The sequence below is a fragment of the Microcebus murinus genome, chromosome 5 (genome assembly GCF_040939455.1).
Source record: "Microcebus murinus isolate Inina chromosome 5, M.murinus_Inina_mat1.0, whole genome shotgun sequence".
Taxonomy (NCBI): domain Eukaryota; kingdom Metazoa; phylum Chordata; class Mammalia; order Primates; family Cheirogaleidae; genus Microcebus; species Microcebus murinus.
In genome coordinates, this window is record NC_134108.1 from 66431423 (window position 1) to 66451472 (window position 20050).

At 44.7% G+C, this 20050-nt stretch overlaps 1 protein-coding gene across 3 annotated transcripts in view; it reads left to right on the forward strand.

Moving 5' to 3' along the window:
* The window catches only part of GABRR1 (gamma-aminobutyric acid type A receptor subunit rho1), a 41584-nt gene that overhangs the window by 12839 nt on the left and 8695 nt on the right, over positions 1 to 20050 (forward strand). The window contains exons 2-5 of one of the 3 annotated variants that reach the window (XM_012750926.2): positions 3632 to 3685; positions 5434 to 5540; positions 7752 to 7819; positions 8840 to 9063. In XM_012750926.2, the coding sequence (XP_012606380.1) occupies positions 3632 to 3685; positions 5434 to 5540; positions 7752 to 7819; positions 8840 to 9063 (453 nt within the window). The remainder of the gene's footprint in view (positions 1 to 3631; positions 3686 to 5433; positions 5541 to 7751; positions 7820 to 8839; positions 9064 to 20050) is intronic. The other 2 variants (XM_076002735.1, XM_076002736.1) reach the window with 2 other exon arrangements.

The window sequence follows — 20050 nt, forward strand, 5'->3', positions numbered from 1 at the left end:
TTATTGATTTTTCTTCTCCCTGAGGGATACCTATTATTCTTATATTAGTTTGCTTTGTATGATCCCATATTTCTCTCTGATTGTTCATTTTTCTTTGTTCTATTTTCTGCATTTTTTTACTGACTGGGTTACTTTGAAATCCTTGTCTTCTAGCTCAGAAATTCTTTTTTCTGTGTGGTCTAATCTGTTGTTAAAGTTTTTTGATGTATTTTGAAATTCTCTAAATGACTCTTTCATTTCTTTAAGTTCTATTATCTCTTTGCTAGTATTATATCTTTAGTGAATTTTTCATTCATGTCCTAAATTATTTTTTTTTCATTTCTTTGAGTTGGTTTTCTACCATCTCCTCAATGCCATTCATCTTACTTTCCATCCAGAATCTGAATTCCATATCTGTCATTTCAACAATTTTTTTTGGTTGGAGTTCATTACTGGAGAGCTCTTGTGATCCTTTGGGGGTATCAAGACAGTGCATTTTTTCATGTTGCTGTAGTTTTTATGGGGGTGTCTTCTCATCTTGGGCCACTTCTCTCAACTCAAAACAGATAGCAGATATGGTACACTGGTTCTATGCTGAGACCTCTGTTGCTTGGGGCCATGCAGAAGCAGTAGTCACAGATCTGACTCTTGGGCAAAAGTAGTTTTCTGGGTTGAAATGTTATAATGGTGCCAGCCACAGTGCCTGGGGCTTGCAAACCAGCTGTCCCTTCTCTCTGGAGCAAAACCCCAGCAACACAGCCTCCAGGCAGGTCTCTGTATCAGTCCGGAGGCTCCTGCAGTGAAGGGGCCCTCCCACTGCTCCCGTTGCAGTATCCTCAGGGGAAGCATGGAGCCCTGGATTCTCTCCCACATGTGGGCACCTTCCCTAATCACCTCCAGTCCTGCTGAGTAGCTTGTCCCACTTCTATCGTCTTCACTTCACTCCCTGCTGTCCTCCGTGAACTCCCAGTGCTCTTGCTGAGAAGATCTATCCAAAGGTGGGTGTCTATTGCCCACTTTTGATCCTCTCCATGAGAGTGGCATCATGCAGGCTGCTTCTAGTGAACCATATTGCCCTCCCCCAAGATCATTTTCCTTAGGGGGTTCTTGCTTCCTTGTGAAAGTTAAGTTCTTCATTTCCTCGGGGATGGAAGAATCAGCGAAGTCAAGTATCACTCACCAGGAGCCCTGCTAGTTAGCGAAACAGCCTTTGGGCAGCCTGTGCCGTCACAGGCCCCAGCCCTGCGCCACCCGCCCTCTGAGAGTGTTCTGACAGCTCCCTGGGGAAAACATCCTCCACACAAACTAACAAGGAGCTAGAACAAGCAGACATTAAGAAATTCCACAGGTTGGAACTTTTCATTCTATCCGAAAGGGAAATGGGTGTTCAAAAAACTTACACCCTTTGTTCAGTCCCAAAAGCTGCCTTGAATGTCATCCTGTGTCATCTTAATTTGGGACACATCTATCCTTTCTCTATAACCTCTTGGGCCTCATTCAGTAAATATTTATTGGACACCAATTTTGTGCAAGGCCCATATTAGCTTCTACACAAAGAGAAAGACAAGCTCAGCCCTTCCACATCTAACCCAAATTCCTGGTAGTGGGAGGCAAATCTTTCAACAGGATGCCACGGCCAACCTTGCTTCCAACCCTTGGAGCCAGACCTCTGAGTCTGACCTCTGATTCCCTCACTTCTACAAGTTGTTTAAACCCTCTGTGTCTTAGATTCCTTGTGTATAAAAGGAGGTAATGATGAGGCCTGCCTCATCAGTCTGTGAGGAATGGCCTAAATTAATGCAAGTGATGTGAGTTAGCATGGTCCCTGGCAGATAGGAAGTGCTCAAGCAATGTTAGTTATTCCTGTTAATTTGCTTTGGGTAATACTTCATTTCAAGATTAATAATCATATCCTTGGCTGGTAAAAGATGCCAATGACATGAAAAATATTCCATGATATTTTGTAACTTGAGTCTGTTTTTTAAAATATGTTTTATTTTTTAATTATTATGGGCACATAATAGTTGCATGTATTTATGGGGAACATGTGATGTTTTGATACAGGCATACAAGATGTAATCATCAAATCAGGGTAATTGGGATATCTAATTACCTCAAGCATTTATCATTTCTTTGTGTTAGGAACATTCCAATTCCACTCTTTTTATTATTTTAAGGTATAGCATAACTTATGGTTGACTACAGCATAACCTGAGTTTAAAAGCAAGTTACAAACAGTGTGATTTCTCTCTCTCAGAGAACTATAGGGATACACATATAAAGAATGACAGGGGTTATTTCTGTGTTGCTTTCATCTTCTCCTTTATGCTTAATCTATTTTCCAAGTTTTTTTTTTTTTACATGGGCATGTAAATAGAAAAAAAAGTTATTTTAAAATATTAAATAACAATGAGAAAGAATTTAAGGATGCTATTTATCAGTCTTCTGTAGGCTAGAATCCAAGCTTCAGGAAGGCAGAGGCAGTGGTGGCATCTCAGAATCTGACAAGCCTCCCTTTCATCAGTGTCTAGTTCTGCTTGGCCCAAAGCCAAAGTAAGATCTGGGCCAGGCTTGTTTTCCATCCCGGCCTCCTCTTTCAGTCCCTCCTGCCTCCCTTTGCAGGTGCCCATCTTCAGGGGCTGGTTCCAGCTAGCATGCGCTGAGGGTCCATGGGGGTCCAGCACTGTGCGCGTGCTGGCCGGGAAGAGAACTCTGCCCTGTAGCCTGCGTCCTCACGCTGCCCCTGCTGACAGTGGCCTGGAGCCCAGAGAGCATCCCTCCCTCCAGGCGTAGCTCATCCCCGCTGCTGGGACCCACTCCTGCAGAGTGCACACCTGCCTCTGCTCCACCTGGTACAGATGACATAATCCCTGTGCATCGGTCCTGACCTGTGTCCTCATGCACCAGTCGAGTCCTAGCAGAAAACAGCAGCGTGCCCAAAAGGGCTTATGTGAATTAAGGGAGCCCTTGGAGAGATGTGGGCAGGGCTCAGGAACCGGGAGGCCTGCTGATGCCTGAGGACTAGGAACAGCAGGAAGCCGTGACTACCTCTAGGCCTGAAGGGGAAATAGTATTATTGGAGCTTATTGAAGATCCTCTGATTATCTGTCATGACAGAGTGACACAGGCGTTACTAGTCCTTGGCGGCAAAGCAGAGCGAGAATGAGGAATAAATACCCTGACCTCCCCCTCCTTCTCCTCTGTCATCTCCTGGCAGTGCTCATTTGGCTGAACTCACAAGCCAGATGGCAAAGATTCCCCAGGGATACAGTTCACCTGGCAACACGTTATTCTCCATAGCAACAGTTTTATGGTGGATCAAAGTTAAAATATGCACGTCCTTAAGAACATTCTGGAAGAATGGCATCAATGTCAGGCCTGGGTAGACCAGTGGGGGAGATATTTTAGATCAGACTTCTTCAAATTAGGCCTTCTAAGTAATTAATCCTCCAATCCCTACTCCTATAGGTTCTTGGAAAATGCTCATCAAAAGGCTAAATTAATGCACTGAAGTTTCATAGTTTTTCTTTTCCTTTCACATTTTATCATTTTATTCTGGTTAGATTTGAAGCAAATCTGGAGGGCGAGGGGCGCTTGGTTGATTTGAGTACCTAGACTGTCTCTAGAGTGTCTTTATTTTTCATTTTCACAGTAGGCCTCAAAGACAGAGACGAGAAGCACACGGAGACACCCATATGCAAGGCAGGTATGGCCGTGAACATATGAACACTGTTCTGCAGATGTTTCTTCCCCTCAGCACCCCATCCCCCAACCCCTCACCAAGGGTCAGGAAGCAGAGGGTGGGGAGCAAGAGGAAGGGAAGCCTAAAAGGAGAAGATGGGAGAGTCCTGGATCCAGCTGGGTGGGGGAGAGAGTGACGCGGCAATGGGGACTGGCTGTCCTCTTGGCATGCCCGCCTCCTCCCTTACATCTGTAAGCAGCTGTAGCACGGTCCTGATGCTCTAGTCTTTCCCTGGGCCACTTCCTTTGCTACCAGCATCGTAACTGCCTCACTATAGAAGGACACTTCCTCTTCGGCTCACTAATGGCGACGGTGCCTTCCATTTGTGCACCGCTTCATGGTTTGAAATGTACTTCCACAAGCGTTCTCATTTAATCCTCACCGATGCCGCGCCCATCCCCAAATCCAGTCACAGAGCTTTACCTCTTATCAGTCGGGGAAATTGAGTCTCAGGAAAACAAACAAGTTGCCTAAAGGCTCCTAGCAGGCAGTTTCAGAATGGAGGAGGTCAGAGCCCTATTTTCTGTCTCCCAGCCACATCCCCTCCCCCCACCACACACAGTGCTAAAGAGTTTCTTCAGGAAAGAAGAGAGCAGAGAACGGAGAATGTAAAGGTGGATTGAGTAGTGATAAGAGAGAAAACTTCGTATTGAGGACAAAATGCACCTGGGCAGTGGTTCTCCAGGTGTTGTCTCCTGGCTGCAGCAGCAGCAGCAGCATCCGGGACCTCGTTAGAGATGCAAGTTCTTGGGCCTCAGCCCAGACCTACTCAATCAGAAGCTGCAGGGGGAGGGGGAGGTGCAGGAGTCTAGGTTGTAACGAGCCCTCCAGGAGATGCTCTTGCACGCCAAAGGTTGGGAGCCACCTTGCTGGGGAAAGGAAGTGTGTGTGGTGGTCCCCAGAGAGGGCACAGGCCTGATGTCAGAAAAAGGAAGAGCTGGGAAGGTTGTCGATTGTTTCTGTGGATTCCAAAGACCGTGCTGACAGGTGAATGAAGACGGTTCAAGGGCATTGCAGCACTGCTTATAAAAGCAGTGAGCTATGATGATGCCACTGCCCTCTAGCCTGGGCAACAGAATGACATGCTGTCTACAAAAAATAAAAGTAAAAAGAAAATTGTCAAACCTTGCAAATATGTTACCTATTTAGAAAAAGGGAAAACAGATGGAAATGGCCCTAGGTGCAATTCAGAAGCAGCAGCACGAGAAGCTGCCCCCTGAGATGACAGGATGGTTGGCCTTTGGCTGGAAGGAAGTCCGTCTCCCTCCACAGAGCGGGTGACAGGGGTCAAGGACACCAGGCTCGGCCCATGCACACTGCTCTCCCCTCCAGCTCAAAGCCCCAGAATGGCCGAGGCACGCTGGGGGTGTTTGGGCTTATTACTAAGACTGGGACCAGCCATTCTCAGACTTGATTACACATTAGAATCATCAGGGAAGGTTTAAAAAATACCAATTTCCAGGCTCTATTCCCCAACTGCCCAAATCAGAATCTCTGAGGTGGTGCCTGGGTGTTGGAGTTTTTAAAGCTCCTCGGTAGTGATTGAAAACCTTCTGGACTAGTTCATTTATCCAGAGAGCTGGCAAAAGGAAGTAGCTTAAAAAAAGAAATAACACATTCCCTCAAGCCTGTCAAGAGCAAGTCAGGATGCAATGGCTTTTTATCTGGCTTGGCTGGAATACATGACCCACCTGTTCTTCCCCCCTTGGCAGCCCAATTCTGAAACGAAGCCCTGACATCACCAAATCGCCTCTGACGAAGTCAGAGCAGCTCCTGAGGATAGACGACCATGATTTCAGCATGAGGCCTGGCTTCGGAGGTATGTGACGTGCATTCTCGGGGTGTCTTCCTTCTTCAGGTCCCTCTTTCTGTCCGAGTGTGGGAAATCAAGCCAAGGGACCACAGGGCTGTGCCCTTTCTGTCAGGCCTGCCTGCGCTGTGCTCGGTGGACAAGGTGCCACGCCCACATACCTTCTGAGCATGCGCTGCTCCCCCACCCTGGGCTCCGCTGAGCCCATTCCCAGGCGGCTCATGCTGATGGCAGTGGGGGTGGGGGCAGGCTGGGCCAGACAGCTGTCCTCGGGCCACTGTTCCTGACAAGGATGGCTCAGGGTCAGTGAGGCCAGCAGCTGGCTGGCTGTGGGCAGGGCAAGGGGAAGACCGGGCAGCTGCAGCCCAAAGCTGCCTCCTGAAAATGCTCTGAAATTATAACCCTTGCACTAAATGCGTTCTGCTCTGGGAGCTGGCAGACAGAATTCAGGGTATGTATCTAAGGGCCGAGTGTGGTTTGGTTTTAATTACATGAAAATAGCTTGAGAAAATAATGACTTAGTGCAGAAGAATGGCAAAGCCCTCTGAAGCTTAGCCTGCAGCTGCTGGTTTCAGCCTTCTTAGTGTCAAATAGAATTTTCATCCTTATGGGTTTATTTTCCTGGAAAAAAAATATTTGTTTTAAAAATCCTTCTCCTGCCTTTTATGTTATACACTCACCCTTGCCCAGAGAATAAATAGGCCCCAGAAGGGAGTCTCTGTCCAGTCCGTAATCTGCTGCTGTCGGATCCAAACCCACCCTTTCACTCCACGGTGATTTGAGGGTGTTCCATGTCTGCCCCTTGGCCTGAAATCAGGGATGAAAGGGGGCAGGAGTCTATTCCTTTTATTATGCTTTCTTACTCTTTATCAATATTAAGCTTTTAAGGCCCAGAAATGACAACAACAACAACAACAACAAAATTTTTTTATTTTTTTTATTTTTATTTTTTTTTGAGACAGAGTCTCACTTGTTGCCCAGGCTAGAGTGAGTGCCGTGGCATCAGCCTAGCTCACAGCAACCTCAAACTCCTGGGCTCAATCGATCCTCCTGCCTTAGCCTCCCGAGTAGCTGGGACTACAGGCATGCGCCATCATGCTCGGCTAATTTTTTTTTATATATATATATTAGTTGGCCAATTAATTTCTTTCTATTTATAGTAGAGATGGGGTCTTGCTCTTGCTCAGGCTGGTTTCGAACTCCTGACCTTGAGCAATCCGCTCGCCTCGGCCTCCCAGAGTGCTAGGATTACAGGCATCAGCCAGCACGCCCGGCCAACAACAAAAATTTTTAAGGCCATTCTGGTTCATCATATTTCCCCTGGAAGCCCTTCCATCATGTAGCAGAGAAGCAGACCTGTGGGTTTGGCAAATGGCCTGAATACAACTTCAGTCCTGGGTGCCTATTACCAAGTAGTGCCTTTGTCTTGGCCATACCAGAGCCACTGCTTCCACGATGAAAAAGTGCGCACAATCAGTAGAGAAATACAGAAAATAAAGTGGGTGGCCTCAGGCCGGGCGAGGTGGCTCACGCCTGTAATCCTAGCACTCTGGGAGGCCGAGGCGGGTGGATTACTCAAGGTCAGGAGTTCGAAACCAGCCTGAGCAAGAGTGAGACCCCATCTCTACTAAAAATAGAAAGAAATCAATTGGGCAACTAAAATATATAGAAAAAATTAGCTGGGCATGGTGGCGCATGCCTGTAGTCCCAGCTACTTAGGAGGCTGAGGCAGGAGGATCAGTTGAGCCCAAGAGTTTGAGGTTGCTGTGAGCTAGGCTGATGCCACTGCACTCTAGCCCAGGCAACAGAAGGAGACTCTGTCTCAAAAAAAAAAAAAAAAAAAAGTGGGTGGCCTCATGCTAAGGAGTAAGTCAATTCCTCCTTAGACCAGACCCAGCCTTCAACCTAGGTCACACCTTTAAAAGAACATATGTAACCAAGGTAGAAAGCCATTTAATAACTTCATCATTTCAGAATTGGATGATTCAATTAAAAAAAACCCAAAAACAAAACCCTTTTTTCCCTTTTGCTGGAATATTTCAGGGAGCCAGCCCATGATTCTATCCTTTTATCTCTGGTGTGACTTCAGGTTGGCATGACCAAACCTTCAAGTTCTGACATAACATTAAGGTTCCAGGGGAAATGCTCCTTTTGCCTATTTCTACCGTATTAAAAGTTCAGGTAAAAAGAATGAATGCTGTAGCCATGCTCTGTCCCCAGGCCCCGCCATTCCTGTGGGTGTGGACGTGCAAGTGGAGAGCTTGGACAGCATCTCAGAGGTTGACATGGTAAGTGCTTCTCTGACCTGGAAGTGAGCAGGGGCACTCCCAGGGCCTGCCCCAGGCCAGGAGCTCTGGGCACCTGAATTCACTTGGCCTCACAACTGCCCTAGGAGGTGGGAGTTCCCACACTCATTTTACAGATGGCTCAGAGAGATTTGCCCAAAGCCACCCAAGTGGGATGAAACAGAACCGGATGACGAATGTGGTCTTCCCCTTCCAGTGCCCAGGCTCCTGCTACCTGGACGTATTCTCTGGGCAAAGGCGCTCAAATGTGAGCAGCAGGGTCCCAGGTTACAGCTGCCAAGTAGCCAGACACATCTTACTCCATCAGATTTCCTGACTGTGGAAATGCAGAAGGAACAAAAGAGTGTCCCTTTTTTTATTATTATTATTTTTTTTACTAGTGGGTTCAGATAAAAAAATGGAACGGTCTACAACTCCTCGACTCACAGGACTTTTTAGGGCCTTGCCTTCAGAAGCAGACCTGAGACGAGCATTCTAGCATAATTTATTTGGAGGTGATCCTGGGAAACACAGGAACAGAGTGGGGAAGTGAGAGGGGAGGGAAGGCAGCAGAGTTGCTGTGCTAGCAAGCCAGTCACTACTGCAGAACTCAGTGCCACCAGGGTGCTCGGGTGTCAGCAAAGAACACATCTCAGGGCTGTCCCAGTGCAGGAGCAAGGGATCTGGGTATTTCTCCACCGCCTCTCTCTATGGCTGAGTGCTCTCTGGCTTGAGCCCCAGGCGTTGGCAGTAGCAGCCTCCTCCATACAGGGGCAAATGCCAGGGGCTGGGAGTGGGGCTCAGACCCACTCACCCTGTCTGCCACAGACTACTTGCTGAGTTCCTCCCCTGCAACGTTCCCTTCCTCCTACCATAGCAAACTCGGGCCCTAGAAGCAAGACCTCACTTGGCTCAGTTTCATTCCGCAGCCAGGTGATGGCTCTGCAGGGGCACAGAATCTCCTGCCCACACCCAGTGGGTTTGTGTGTGTCCGGGGTTCCCTCTCTGCCCCTCCACCCCCAGGACTTTACAATGACCCTCTACCTGAGGCACTACTGGAAGGACGAGAGGCTGTCTTTTCCCAGCACCAACAACCTGAGCATGACATTTGATGGCCGGCTGGTGAAGAAGATCTGGGTCCCCGACATGTTTTTCGTGCACTCCAAGCGCTCCTTCATCCACGACACCACCACGGACAACGTCATGCTGCGCGTGCAGCCAGACGGGAAAGTGCTCTACAGCCTCAGGTAGGGAGAAAAGCAAGTCAGTCCTCTTAACCAAGGAAAGCGTTGGTTTCACAGCAGCAATTTTGCATTTTGGCTCTGAACATCTCACTTCTAACTTTTCAGTAGCTGCCAACTTCTCAACATCAAGGAAAACTAACTTTACACACGAGTAGAAATTGTAAAGAATTAGTCTTGAAAATACATTTGGGAAATTTCTCAAGCTGATACTTATGATTTATGCCCTACCCTGTATATTATATTTCAGTAATAAAGAAGTTTATTTCTCTAGTAGGAGTCAGAAATAGAAAATGTGTTCTCAAAGACTTACCTCCTCCAATCTCTCTGATTTCCATTTTTTGGGTACATTTTAGAAATTTGGTTTTTTAAAAAAAGTCTTTTGCTCCGCCTGGTCGGCCACAGACATATTTTCTATCCTTTCTCCTCAGTGTTCTACTTGAGAAACTAGGGGGACCCTGGGCTACTTTATGACTTGAAGTGGCATTCTGACCATCACTTTTAAAATATAAGGAATAAAATCTTTTCTTCTCACCAGCTCAGATGTCTCGGAAATGTTTAATTGCTCGTTAAGCACTGACCTGGAGGAGCTCTCCTTAATCCTAGCACCGCAGTGTGGTTTCCAGGCTGCAGGCCCGGCTTTAGAAACTCCTGGGACTCCCCTTCCTGGGAGGGGTGTGGAGGTGAACTGTGGCCTTTGCAGAGAAGGGACGTGGTCACTCGCTGCGGTTTATTAGTTCTGTGCTGTACAGATGGTGCATTTCAGTTTCACAGGCTTTGCTTTGGCTCGTGTGTTGGTGAATGATAATGACGAATCTTCACATCAATGTCTAAGTAGGAGGTTCCTGGGCAGTTGCACAGCATATCTTTAGAATCAGAGAGCACAATGTTGAAGCTGAATTTCTGTCCCCATTGTCTAAAGGAATATTTATAATGACCCCTTAATCTTTATCCTGACCTAGAACCCAAGTAGATAGGTACCAGTCACAGAGTGGAGTTACAGGATTTTCATTTTCAAGTCTTAAATAGGTCAAGAATGTGCAACCCCTGCCCCAAGCCACATTGAGCTTGTTCTGCCTCAAGCCCTCATTTCTGAGGCAGGTTGTCAAGGGTTCTTAAGGCTCAAAAACCACCAATACAACAAGACAATTCAGTGGCACCAGCAGGGCTACAGAGAACTAGACCATAACACGTGGCCACTGGTGTGCTAGTAAATGTTTAACAGTTGGTTATCTGGGGCAAAAGTATGCATCCATACGTTTATTGTAAACATTACTGGTAGAAAGGATGTATAGCAGGTGATTTACAAATGAAATTAAATATATAATACTCATTATTATAAATTCCAATACTTATAACTTGAGCATGATTTCTTATAAAAACCACTATCAGTTTTATAATTACATCATCAACAATAATTCTACAAAGTCAGACTATGAATAAATGTAAGTATGTGCTTGCTTACATGATTGACAAATGAATGTAGATCTGATGAATGTTGGCTGATATTTTCATTTACATTAAAAGGCAAAAAGGAGACAATGAAGAACTGAGTAGGAACTTTATACATTTATTATAGACATAAGCAATGTCTTTACTGAATTGTATAATGACTTTCAAATATTAGAAGAATATTTTCTCAATATTTTGTACTATTCACAATGTAAAGCAATAGACATAACATACTTTAAGGTTTAATCTGCTTTCTTAAGTCTAAATAATCAATAAAACAATAAATCATGCCCTAATTTGTACAGTTTGCCGATTTCTGTAGCATAAATTCTTCCATCATGGCTGGTTTCAAGCTACCAGCCAGGATGTCACTGAATGCAGAGTTAAGAAGAAACGTCATGTGACAGCACACCATTATGCATGATTTCTACCTCACAGATGCAATAAATGTAAATGACTTCAGGAGTGTAGATAATAATAAAATGTAGCAAAATAATTAAGAAGTGATAACTTTTGAGTATTTATTACTTTTGTTGTTAATGTACCATTTAATTTTAATTTTTAATAATGACTGTGCTTAACAACTGGCTCGCAACCTTCCTTAAAATCTAGCAGCCAGATCTCGAGAGCCCTAGAAGTCTAGCCCAGCGCACCACTGGATGTCACCACAAGAAGCAGAACAGAAGAAACAAGGGTGTGGAACATCTCCTACGTGTTCAGAATTGAAATCCTCAGTGAGCCTCACTCACCAGGGAAAACACCTCCTTTCCATCCCTGTGCCTAAAAGTAGACGAGTTGATATCTTATTACAAATAAAATCATGCTTTTATTTTATTTAAATAAAACAAAGATTCTTAAGTTACTGAGGATAATACCACTTTGAAATTTACTTTGAAGAAAACATGGAGTACTTGGGTATTGTCAACTCTGTAAGCAACCTGTCGGCTCACAAAATGCTTACTAATATGTCTTCCTCTCACTTCATTCGCTCATGGATTCATGCGACAGATTTTTAAGAGCCTTCTGGGTGCCAGAGTGGCCCCCAGAGTTGTGCAAATGAAAGCCCTGCCAGGTCCCGTCTCAAGCTCTGGGGACATAAAGGCAAATGATACAAGCTCGCCACCCTTAGCGTGACTGCATGCCGGTGGAGGAGACAGGCGTGGAATCAAATGAGATATGCACAGTGCAGCGGGTGGAAGGACAGGACACGACACATAGAAGGATAGTGAGATCAAACTTTCCGAGGCACAAACGTACAACAAAAAAGTGAAATTTACAAGTGAGATGCTCCAATACAGTAGGTAGATTTTACTGAGGAAATGTTGAAAAACCAATTCCATGACTTTTGAACTCCCAATAAACTTCAAGATATAAAAGAGTCAATGATGGGGGGAGGAAGAAAGGATTTGTGAGATTTTTCTTTGGAGGGAGTTGTGGGCATGCGGTGAGCGGGCCTTTACAGGACCACCTGGAGAGCTTGGGGGCGGTGTGCCTACAGCCGGGGACACTGTACAGTTCCACGGAGAGAGAAGAGCTGTCTGACCACCTGGGGGCAGAGCCAGAAGTTTTTGCTGTGCAGGGATCCGTCTGTGCTCCCAGGTTGTTGGGAACAGTCGAGAGTGTGTGGAGTGGATGGCGGGTGAACCAAGAGCGGGCTAGGAGTTGCTGCTGGAGAAGGGAAACCTGCAGCCAGGAGGTGCCAGCTGTGGGAAACAGGAACCCAGGAAAGGAAGCATCAGCTGCCACCAGGTGGCAGGCCCCGAGCGCAAAGCCACCCAGCCAGAGCCGGTCCCGCCCCACCTCCCTTTCTCCTGCACCCCCACCTGTGCCAGCGGTGAGCCAAGATGGGCAGAAACTGACCACTCAAATGCCAACTTTGTATCTTAGCTGAGGAGGGAGAGCAGAAGTCTTCATTTGAATGAAGTTGGAAGCGTTGATTAATATCTCAGACAAAAATTTTAATTTTGGGGGGGAGCGCCCAGAAGATGGCAGATGAGAAACACGGCCAGACAGAGTGTCTCTGCAGAAAAGACAGATTCTAGCAGAAATTAGAAGAAAGAAGCAAGAAGACGAGCCTACATCAGACGAGGGCCAGAAGGAGGAGTACCTGAGACCACGGGAGACTCCACGGGAGGAGGTCACGGAGGAGAACTGGAAGCTGGGACCCCCAGAGCAGCCCGGAGACCAGCGGGAAGTGTAGGTGGATTCCCCTCCCCTGCATTTGGGACTGCTGGTGGGCTCCCCAGCGAGTGGAGAGAACTGTGGACACCAGCCCAGCGACGGCCGCTGCCAGTGAGCTGTAAGCCAGTAGCGGACGTGGCACCAGGCTCCCAACTCCTTTGGGGCACCTCCGTGTGCACAGACCTGAGCCATGCAGCAGGCGCCCTATTGCCTCCTCCACCCCTCCCCCGACCCTACCCACAGCTGCTGAGAGAGACAGAGAGACAATACAGCCACCAGCCGGAGGCACCTACAGGGAACGGGACCTTCCCTTTTGGGGCCCTACAGCTGACTAAGGGGAACTCAGACTGTGAGCTCCCTACCCGCCAGCCCTCCCAGGTGCTGCTGGCACAGTGTTCCCAGGAGAACGGGGCAGACCCTGAGGCTGAGAGACACAGACCCAGCTTGGGCTCCCTGTGGGTGAATTGGGACCGGAAATCCTCTCCCTGGTGGGGATACAGTTTGAACTCTGGGACCCAGAGGTTGGACCTACAGACCGGATCCCGTGCACCGAGGTCTAGCATTCCCCAGGGCACAGAAGGGATATTTGTGAACAGCCCACTGAGGTGTGTGTGCCTCCAGGGGCAGATCAGCATCCTAGAGGGCAACCCTCCCCCCAAACAGAGGCCTTGCGCCCAGGCCAGGTGGCGTTCTGCGCAGGAAACCTCCCCGCCGGCAGCACAGCCAGGGGAGGTCTGGTGGCGTGTGGTCTGCCCTGCTGGCAGAGGCCCAGGAGTAGTTGCGGAGGTGGGGAGGGTGGAAAGAAGTCAGGCCTGCTCCAGACTGGGGGTCTCAGACAGACCCACCCCCACACACAGACTCTCTGAGCCGGGCTATTCCAGCCCCTCCCTGTCAGCTTTGCCTGGAAGCAGAGAACAGAACTTTGACCCCTGCTAACAACATTGGTGGTACCTGAGGGCAGGCTTACCCAACCCAGCTCCACCCAGACTCTCTCCTAGACTAGCCCTCACTGAAGGGGAGAAAAGGACACACCTGGAAATCCCAGGGCCCCACCCACCACCTGAGGCACTAGAGTTCTCTCTACAGGAATAAGAGCTGATAACAGGACATAAAAACAACAGCGTAGCCTGTTCCTCCAAGCAAGCGCCACCTACTGACAGGGAGGGCATCCTGCACACCCTTTTCACGACACCTACTGACTCATTATACAGGGAGTGGTTGAATCTCACCCACAGACACCACCTACCAGGCTCCGAAACTAAACAAGGCATGTGAATACCCAAACAAAAACCTAAAGGAAAGAAACAACAACTAATCGACATGGGAAGAATCAGCGAAGGAACTCAGGAAATATGAAGAACCAAACGGAAAACACACCCCTAAAGAGGAGCCCCAGCCCCCTAGAAATGGGCACCAACCAAAATCAGGCAATCAAAATGACAGAAGAGGAATTTCGTATGTGGATCATAAGAACACTCACCGACCTACAAGAACAACTCAATAACCAACACAAAGAAACCACAAAAAGCCTCCAGGATCTGGAAAAAAAGTTCACTAAAGAAATAGACACAATGAAGAAAAGTTTAACCAAACTCCTGGAAATGAAGAATCAATTCAGGGAACTACAAAATACAGTGGAAAGTCTCAAGAACAGGGTAGATCAAACAGAAGAAAGAATCTCAGAGATTGAAGATAACACCCTCCAATTAAATAAATCAGTCACAGAAATAGAGCAGAGAAACAAGAGAAAAGAGCAAAGCCTACAAGAGATGTGGGATTATGTGAAGAAATCTAATGTGAGGGTCATAGGGTTACCAGAAGGGGAAGAAGACAACACTCATGGGTTGGACAAGCTATTTGAAGATATAATAGAGGAAAATTTCCCAGGCCTTGCTCAAAATCTCAATATACAAGTTCAAGAAGCTCAGAGGACCCCTGGGAGATTCAATGCAAACAGGAAGATGTCACGACATGCAGTCATCAGACTGACCAAAATATCAACTAAAGAGGCCCTTCTAAGAGCTGTAAGACGAAAGAAACAAGTAACATACAAGGGAAAGCCAATTCGCATAACACCAGACTTCTCTAATGAGACTTTACAAGCAAGGAGAGACTGGGGCCCCATTCTCACTCTTTTGAAACAAAACAATGTCCAGCCTAGAATCTTATTCCCTGCAAAACTAAGCTTCATATATGAAAGAGAAATAAAGACATTCTCAGACAAGCAAAGGCTCAGAGAATTCACCAAGACAAGACCAGCCCTACAAGAAGTACTCAAAACAGCGTTACACATGGAACATCATAATAATAACCCACGAATATAAAAACAATCAAAACCCAAAGATTAAAAACCAGATATTACAATGGCTGAAGACAGAAATCATAGCAACAACATTCAACCCAACAGAATGATCAGTAATCTACCTTACCTATCAGTTCTCTCAATAAATGTGAATGGCTTAAACTCTCCACTCAAGAGACATAGGCTGGCTGAATGGATAAGAAAATACAGGCCAAGTATATGCTGTCTTCAGGAAACACATCTAACCTGCAAGGATGCATATAGACTAAAAATTAAAGGGTGGAGATCAGTATTCCAAGCAAATGGAAGCCAAAAGAAGGCTGGTGTGGCAGTTCTAATTTCAGACGATTTAGTTTTTAAAGCAACAAAAGTAGTGAAAGACAAAGAGGGTCATTATATAATGGTGAAGGGCACAGTTCAACAAGAAGAGATAACAATTTTAAATATATATGCACCCAACTTACATGCACCCAGATTCATAAAGCAAACCCTTACTGGAGCTAAGCAAATGGATTAATAGCAACTCTATAATCACCGGAGATTTCAACACCCCACTGACGGCACAAGACAGATCCTCCAAACAGAAAATTAATAAAGAAATAATGGACTTAAATAAAACTCTAGAACAATTGGGTCTGACTGACATTTACAGAACATTCTACCCAAAATCCACTGAATATATGTTCTTCTCATCAGCACATGGGACATTCTCTAAGATTGACCATATCAATCTTCTCATCAGCACACGGGACATTCTCTAAGATTGACCTAGGACACAAAGTAAACCTCAAGAAATTTTAAAAAATAGAAATCATACCATGTATCTTCTCAGATCACAGTGGAATACAAGTAGAAATCAACCATAACAGAAACACACATTTCGACACAAAAACGTGGAAATTAAACAACCTCCTACTAAATGATTACTTCATAAATGAAGAAATCAAGATGGAAATAAAAAAAATTCTATGAAGAAAATGACAATGGAGAGACAAGTTATCAAATCCTCTGGGACATAGCTAAAGCAGTTCTGAGAGGAAAGTTTATTTCCATAAATGCCTATAACCAAAAGTCAAAAAGATCACAAATAGACAATCTAATGAAATGACTCAAAGAGCTGGAAAAAGAACAGACCAGCCCCAAACCCAGTAGAAGAACTGAAATCAACAACATCAAATCAGAACTAAACAAAACAGGGAAGCTATTCAGGAGATTAACAAAACAAAAAGTTGGTTCTTTGAAAAAATAAACAAAATTACATGCCACTGGCTAAGCTAATGAAAAGCAGAAAAGAGAAATCTCTAATAAGCTCCATCAGGAACAAAAAAGGAGATATCACAACTGATCCCAAAGAGATACAAGATATAATTTATGAGTACTACAAAAATCTTTATTCACACAAATTGGAAAATGTGGAGGAAATGGACAAATTTCTAGAAACACACAGCCTCCCTAGGCTCAATCAGGAAGAAATAGATTCCCTGAACAGACCAATCTCAAGAGCTGAAATAGAAACAGCAATTAAAAATCTCCCTAAAAAGAAAAGTCCCGGTCCAGATGGTTTCACACCCGAATTTTACCACACTTACAAAGAAGAACTAGTACCTATCTTGCAGAAACGATTCCACAACATCGAGAAGAACGGAAACCTCCCCAACACCTTTTATGAAGCGAATATTACTCTGATACCAAAACCAGGAAAGGATGCAACAAAAAAAAGAAAACTACAGACCAATATCCCTAATGAATATAGATGCAAAAATTTTCAACAAAATCTTAGCTAACCGAATCCAGATGCTTATCAAAAAAATAATCCATCACGACCAAGTGGGCTTCATCCCAGGGATGCAGGGATGGTTCAACATACGTAAATCTATCAATGCAATTCACCACATAAACAGAAGCAAAAACAAAGACCACATGATTCTTTCAATAGATGCAGAAAAAGCTTTTGACAAAATTCAACACCCTTTCATGATACGAACACTTAAGAAAATAGGCATAGAAGGGACATACCTAAAAATGATACAAGCCATATATGACAGACCCATAGCCAACATCATACTGAATGGGGAAAAATTGAAATCATTCCCACTTAGAACTGGAACCAGACAAGGCTGCCCACTATCTCCACTTCTGTTCAACATAATGCTGGAAGTCTTGGCTACAGCAATCAGACAGGAAAATGGAATCAAAGGTATCCAAATACGGGCAGAAAAGATCAAACTTTCACTGTTTGCTGATGATATGATATTATATTTAGAAACCCCAAAGATTCAACCAAGAAACTCCTGGAACTGATCAATGAATTTAGTAAAGTCTCAGGATACAAAATCAATACACAGAAATCAGAGGCATTCGTATATGCCAACAACAATCAAATTGAGAACCAAATTAAAGACTCAATACCCTTCACAATAGCAACAAAGAAATTAAAGTACCTAGGAGTATACTTAACCAAGGAGGTAAAAGACCTCTACAGGGAGAACTATGAAACACTGAGGAAGGAAATAGCAGAGGATGTAAACAGATGGAAATCCATTCCATGCTCGTGGATCGGCAGACTCAACATCATTAAATGTCTATACTACCCAAACTGATCTACAGATTCAATGCAATACCTATTAAAATCCCATCAGCATTCTTCACAGACATAGAAAAAATAATTTTACGCTTTGTATGGAACCAAAGAAGACCCCGAATATCAAGAACAATTCTAGGCAACAAAAACAAAATGGGAGGTATTAATATGCCAGATATCAAACTATACTACAAAGCTGTAGTAATTAAAACAATCTGGTATTGGCACAAAAATAGGAATATTGACCAGTGGAACAGATGTGAGAATCCTGATATAAAACCATCCTCATATAGCCATCTAATCTTTGACAAAGCAGACAAAAACATACGCTGGGGAAAAGAATCCCTTTTCAATAAATGGTGCTGGGAAAACTGGATAGCCACTTGTAGAAGGCTAAAGCAGGACCCACACCTTTCACCTCTCACAAAAATCAACTCACGCTGGATAACAGACTTAAACCTAAGGTATGAAACTATTAGAATTCTAGAGGAAAATGTTGGAAACACTATCCTAGACATCGGCCTAGGCAAAGAGTTTATGAAGAAGTCCCCAAAGGCAATCAAAGCAGCAACAAAAATAAATAAATGGGGCATGATGAAACTAAAAACCTTCTGCACAGCCAAAGAAATAGTCATGAAAGTAAACAGACAACCTACAGAATGGGAGAAAATTTTTGCATCCTACGTATCCGATAAAGGGCTGATAACTAAAATATACTTAGAACTCATGAAAATCAGCAAGAAAAAATCAAATAACCCTATTAAAAAGTGGGCAAAGGACTTGAACAGAAACTTTTCTAAAGAAGACAGAAGAATGGCCAACAAACATATGAAAAAATGCTCATCATCTCTAATCATCAGGGAAATGCAAATCAAAACTACAATGAGATATCACTTAACTCCAGTGAGAATGGCCTTTATCAAAAAGTCTCCAAATAACAAATGCTGGCGTGGATGTGGAGAGAGAGGAACACTCCTACACTGCTGGTGGGACTACAAACTAGTTCAACCTCTGTGGAAAGCAATATGGAGATACCTTAAAGCGATACAAGTGAATCTACCATTTGATCCAGCAATCCCATTGCTGGGCATCTACCCAAAAGATCCAATGACACTCTACAAAAAAGACACCTGCACTCGAATGTTTATAGCAGCACAATTCATAATTGCAAGGCTGTGGAAACAGCCCAAGTGCCCATCAATCCAAGAATGGATTAATAAAATGTGGTATATGTATACCATGGAGTACTATTCAGCTCTAAGAAACAATGGTGATATAGCACATCTTATATTTTCCTGGTTAGAGCTGAAACCCATACTACTAAGTGAAGTATCCCAAGAATGGAAAAACAAGCACCACATATATTCACCAGCAAACTTGTATTAACCGAGCAGCACCTAAGTGGACACATAGGTACTACAGTAATAGGGTATTGGGCAGGGGGGAGGGGGCGGGTATATACATACATAATGAGTGAGATGTGCACCATCTGGGGGATGGTCATGCTGGAAACTCAGACTTGGAGGGGGGGAAGGGCATTTATTGAAACCTTAAAATCTGTACCCCCATAATATGCCGAAATAAAAAAAAATTTAATTTTTGAATTCAGATGTGGTTTGTGACTCGAGAGGGTTTTGACTGTTACATGACAATAAGCAGAAAAGAGCTACAGGACCTGCCAAGTTTCTGTCCAGGGCAAGGGAAGATCCTTTCCGATGACTCAATTTCAAGAGACTTGGGAAACAAAAATAAACATGGATTTGGATTACATCACAAATGCTTGTTCTATATATAGGCTATGAGTGGGAAAACATCAAGTCAGGCTGGAAAGACTTCTGATGATGTCTGTGATTCTCAAAACTAGTGCGAAGAAGAGATATTCAATCCTCTTGTTCATAGCAAAGAATCTCCTGCATTTGACATTTCATGTCCCTAAAGTTAGCTCCACGTGTCCCCAAACTTGGCTTCTAGCATTCATACTGATGGTGACATCAGGCATAGTTATGTGATGATATACCCACAGAGAGGGAAGCCCACACACAAGGCACCCACGTCAGCTGCCAGGCCGACCACATTCAACACCCTAACACACCCTATTTATCAGGGTCTCTGGGGACCAGAAGACCACCCAGCTGCTGGCAATCCCAAATGCCTTGAAGAACACAACCATTTTACCCTCAAAGTAGTAGGAAAAAATGAGTCAAATATTTGGGTAATTCCATTTCAAGAATGCTCTTTTCTGTGAAATTTCCATTTAAATTAAAAGTAATTTTTTTTCTTTCGGGCCATGAATTATCCAGGTCATTTCCACAACTTATACATAGCAAATCTTGTGTGGCTGAAGGAAAAATAGTACATTCAGTACCAGCCAACGACTGTTAATCAAGTCCTGCCATGAAGTTCCACACCAATGGGAGACTTTTCCTCTATGACTAATGAGCTGTGTGTTCTTTGATGCAAAAGCCTGTCTTCCTGTG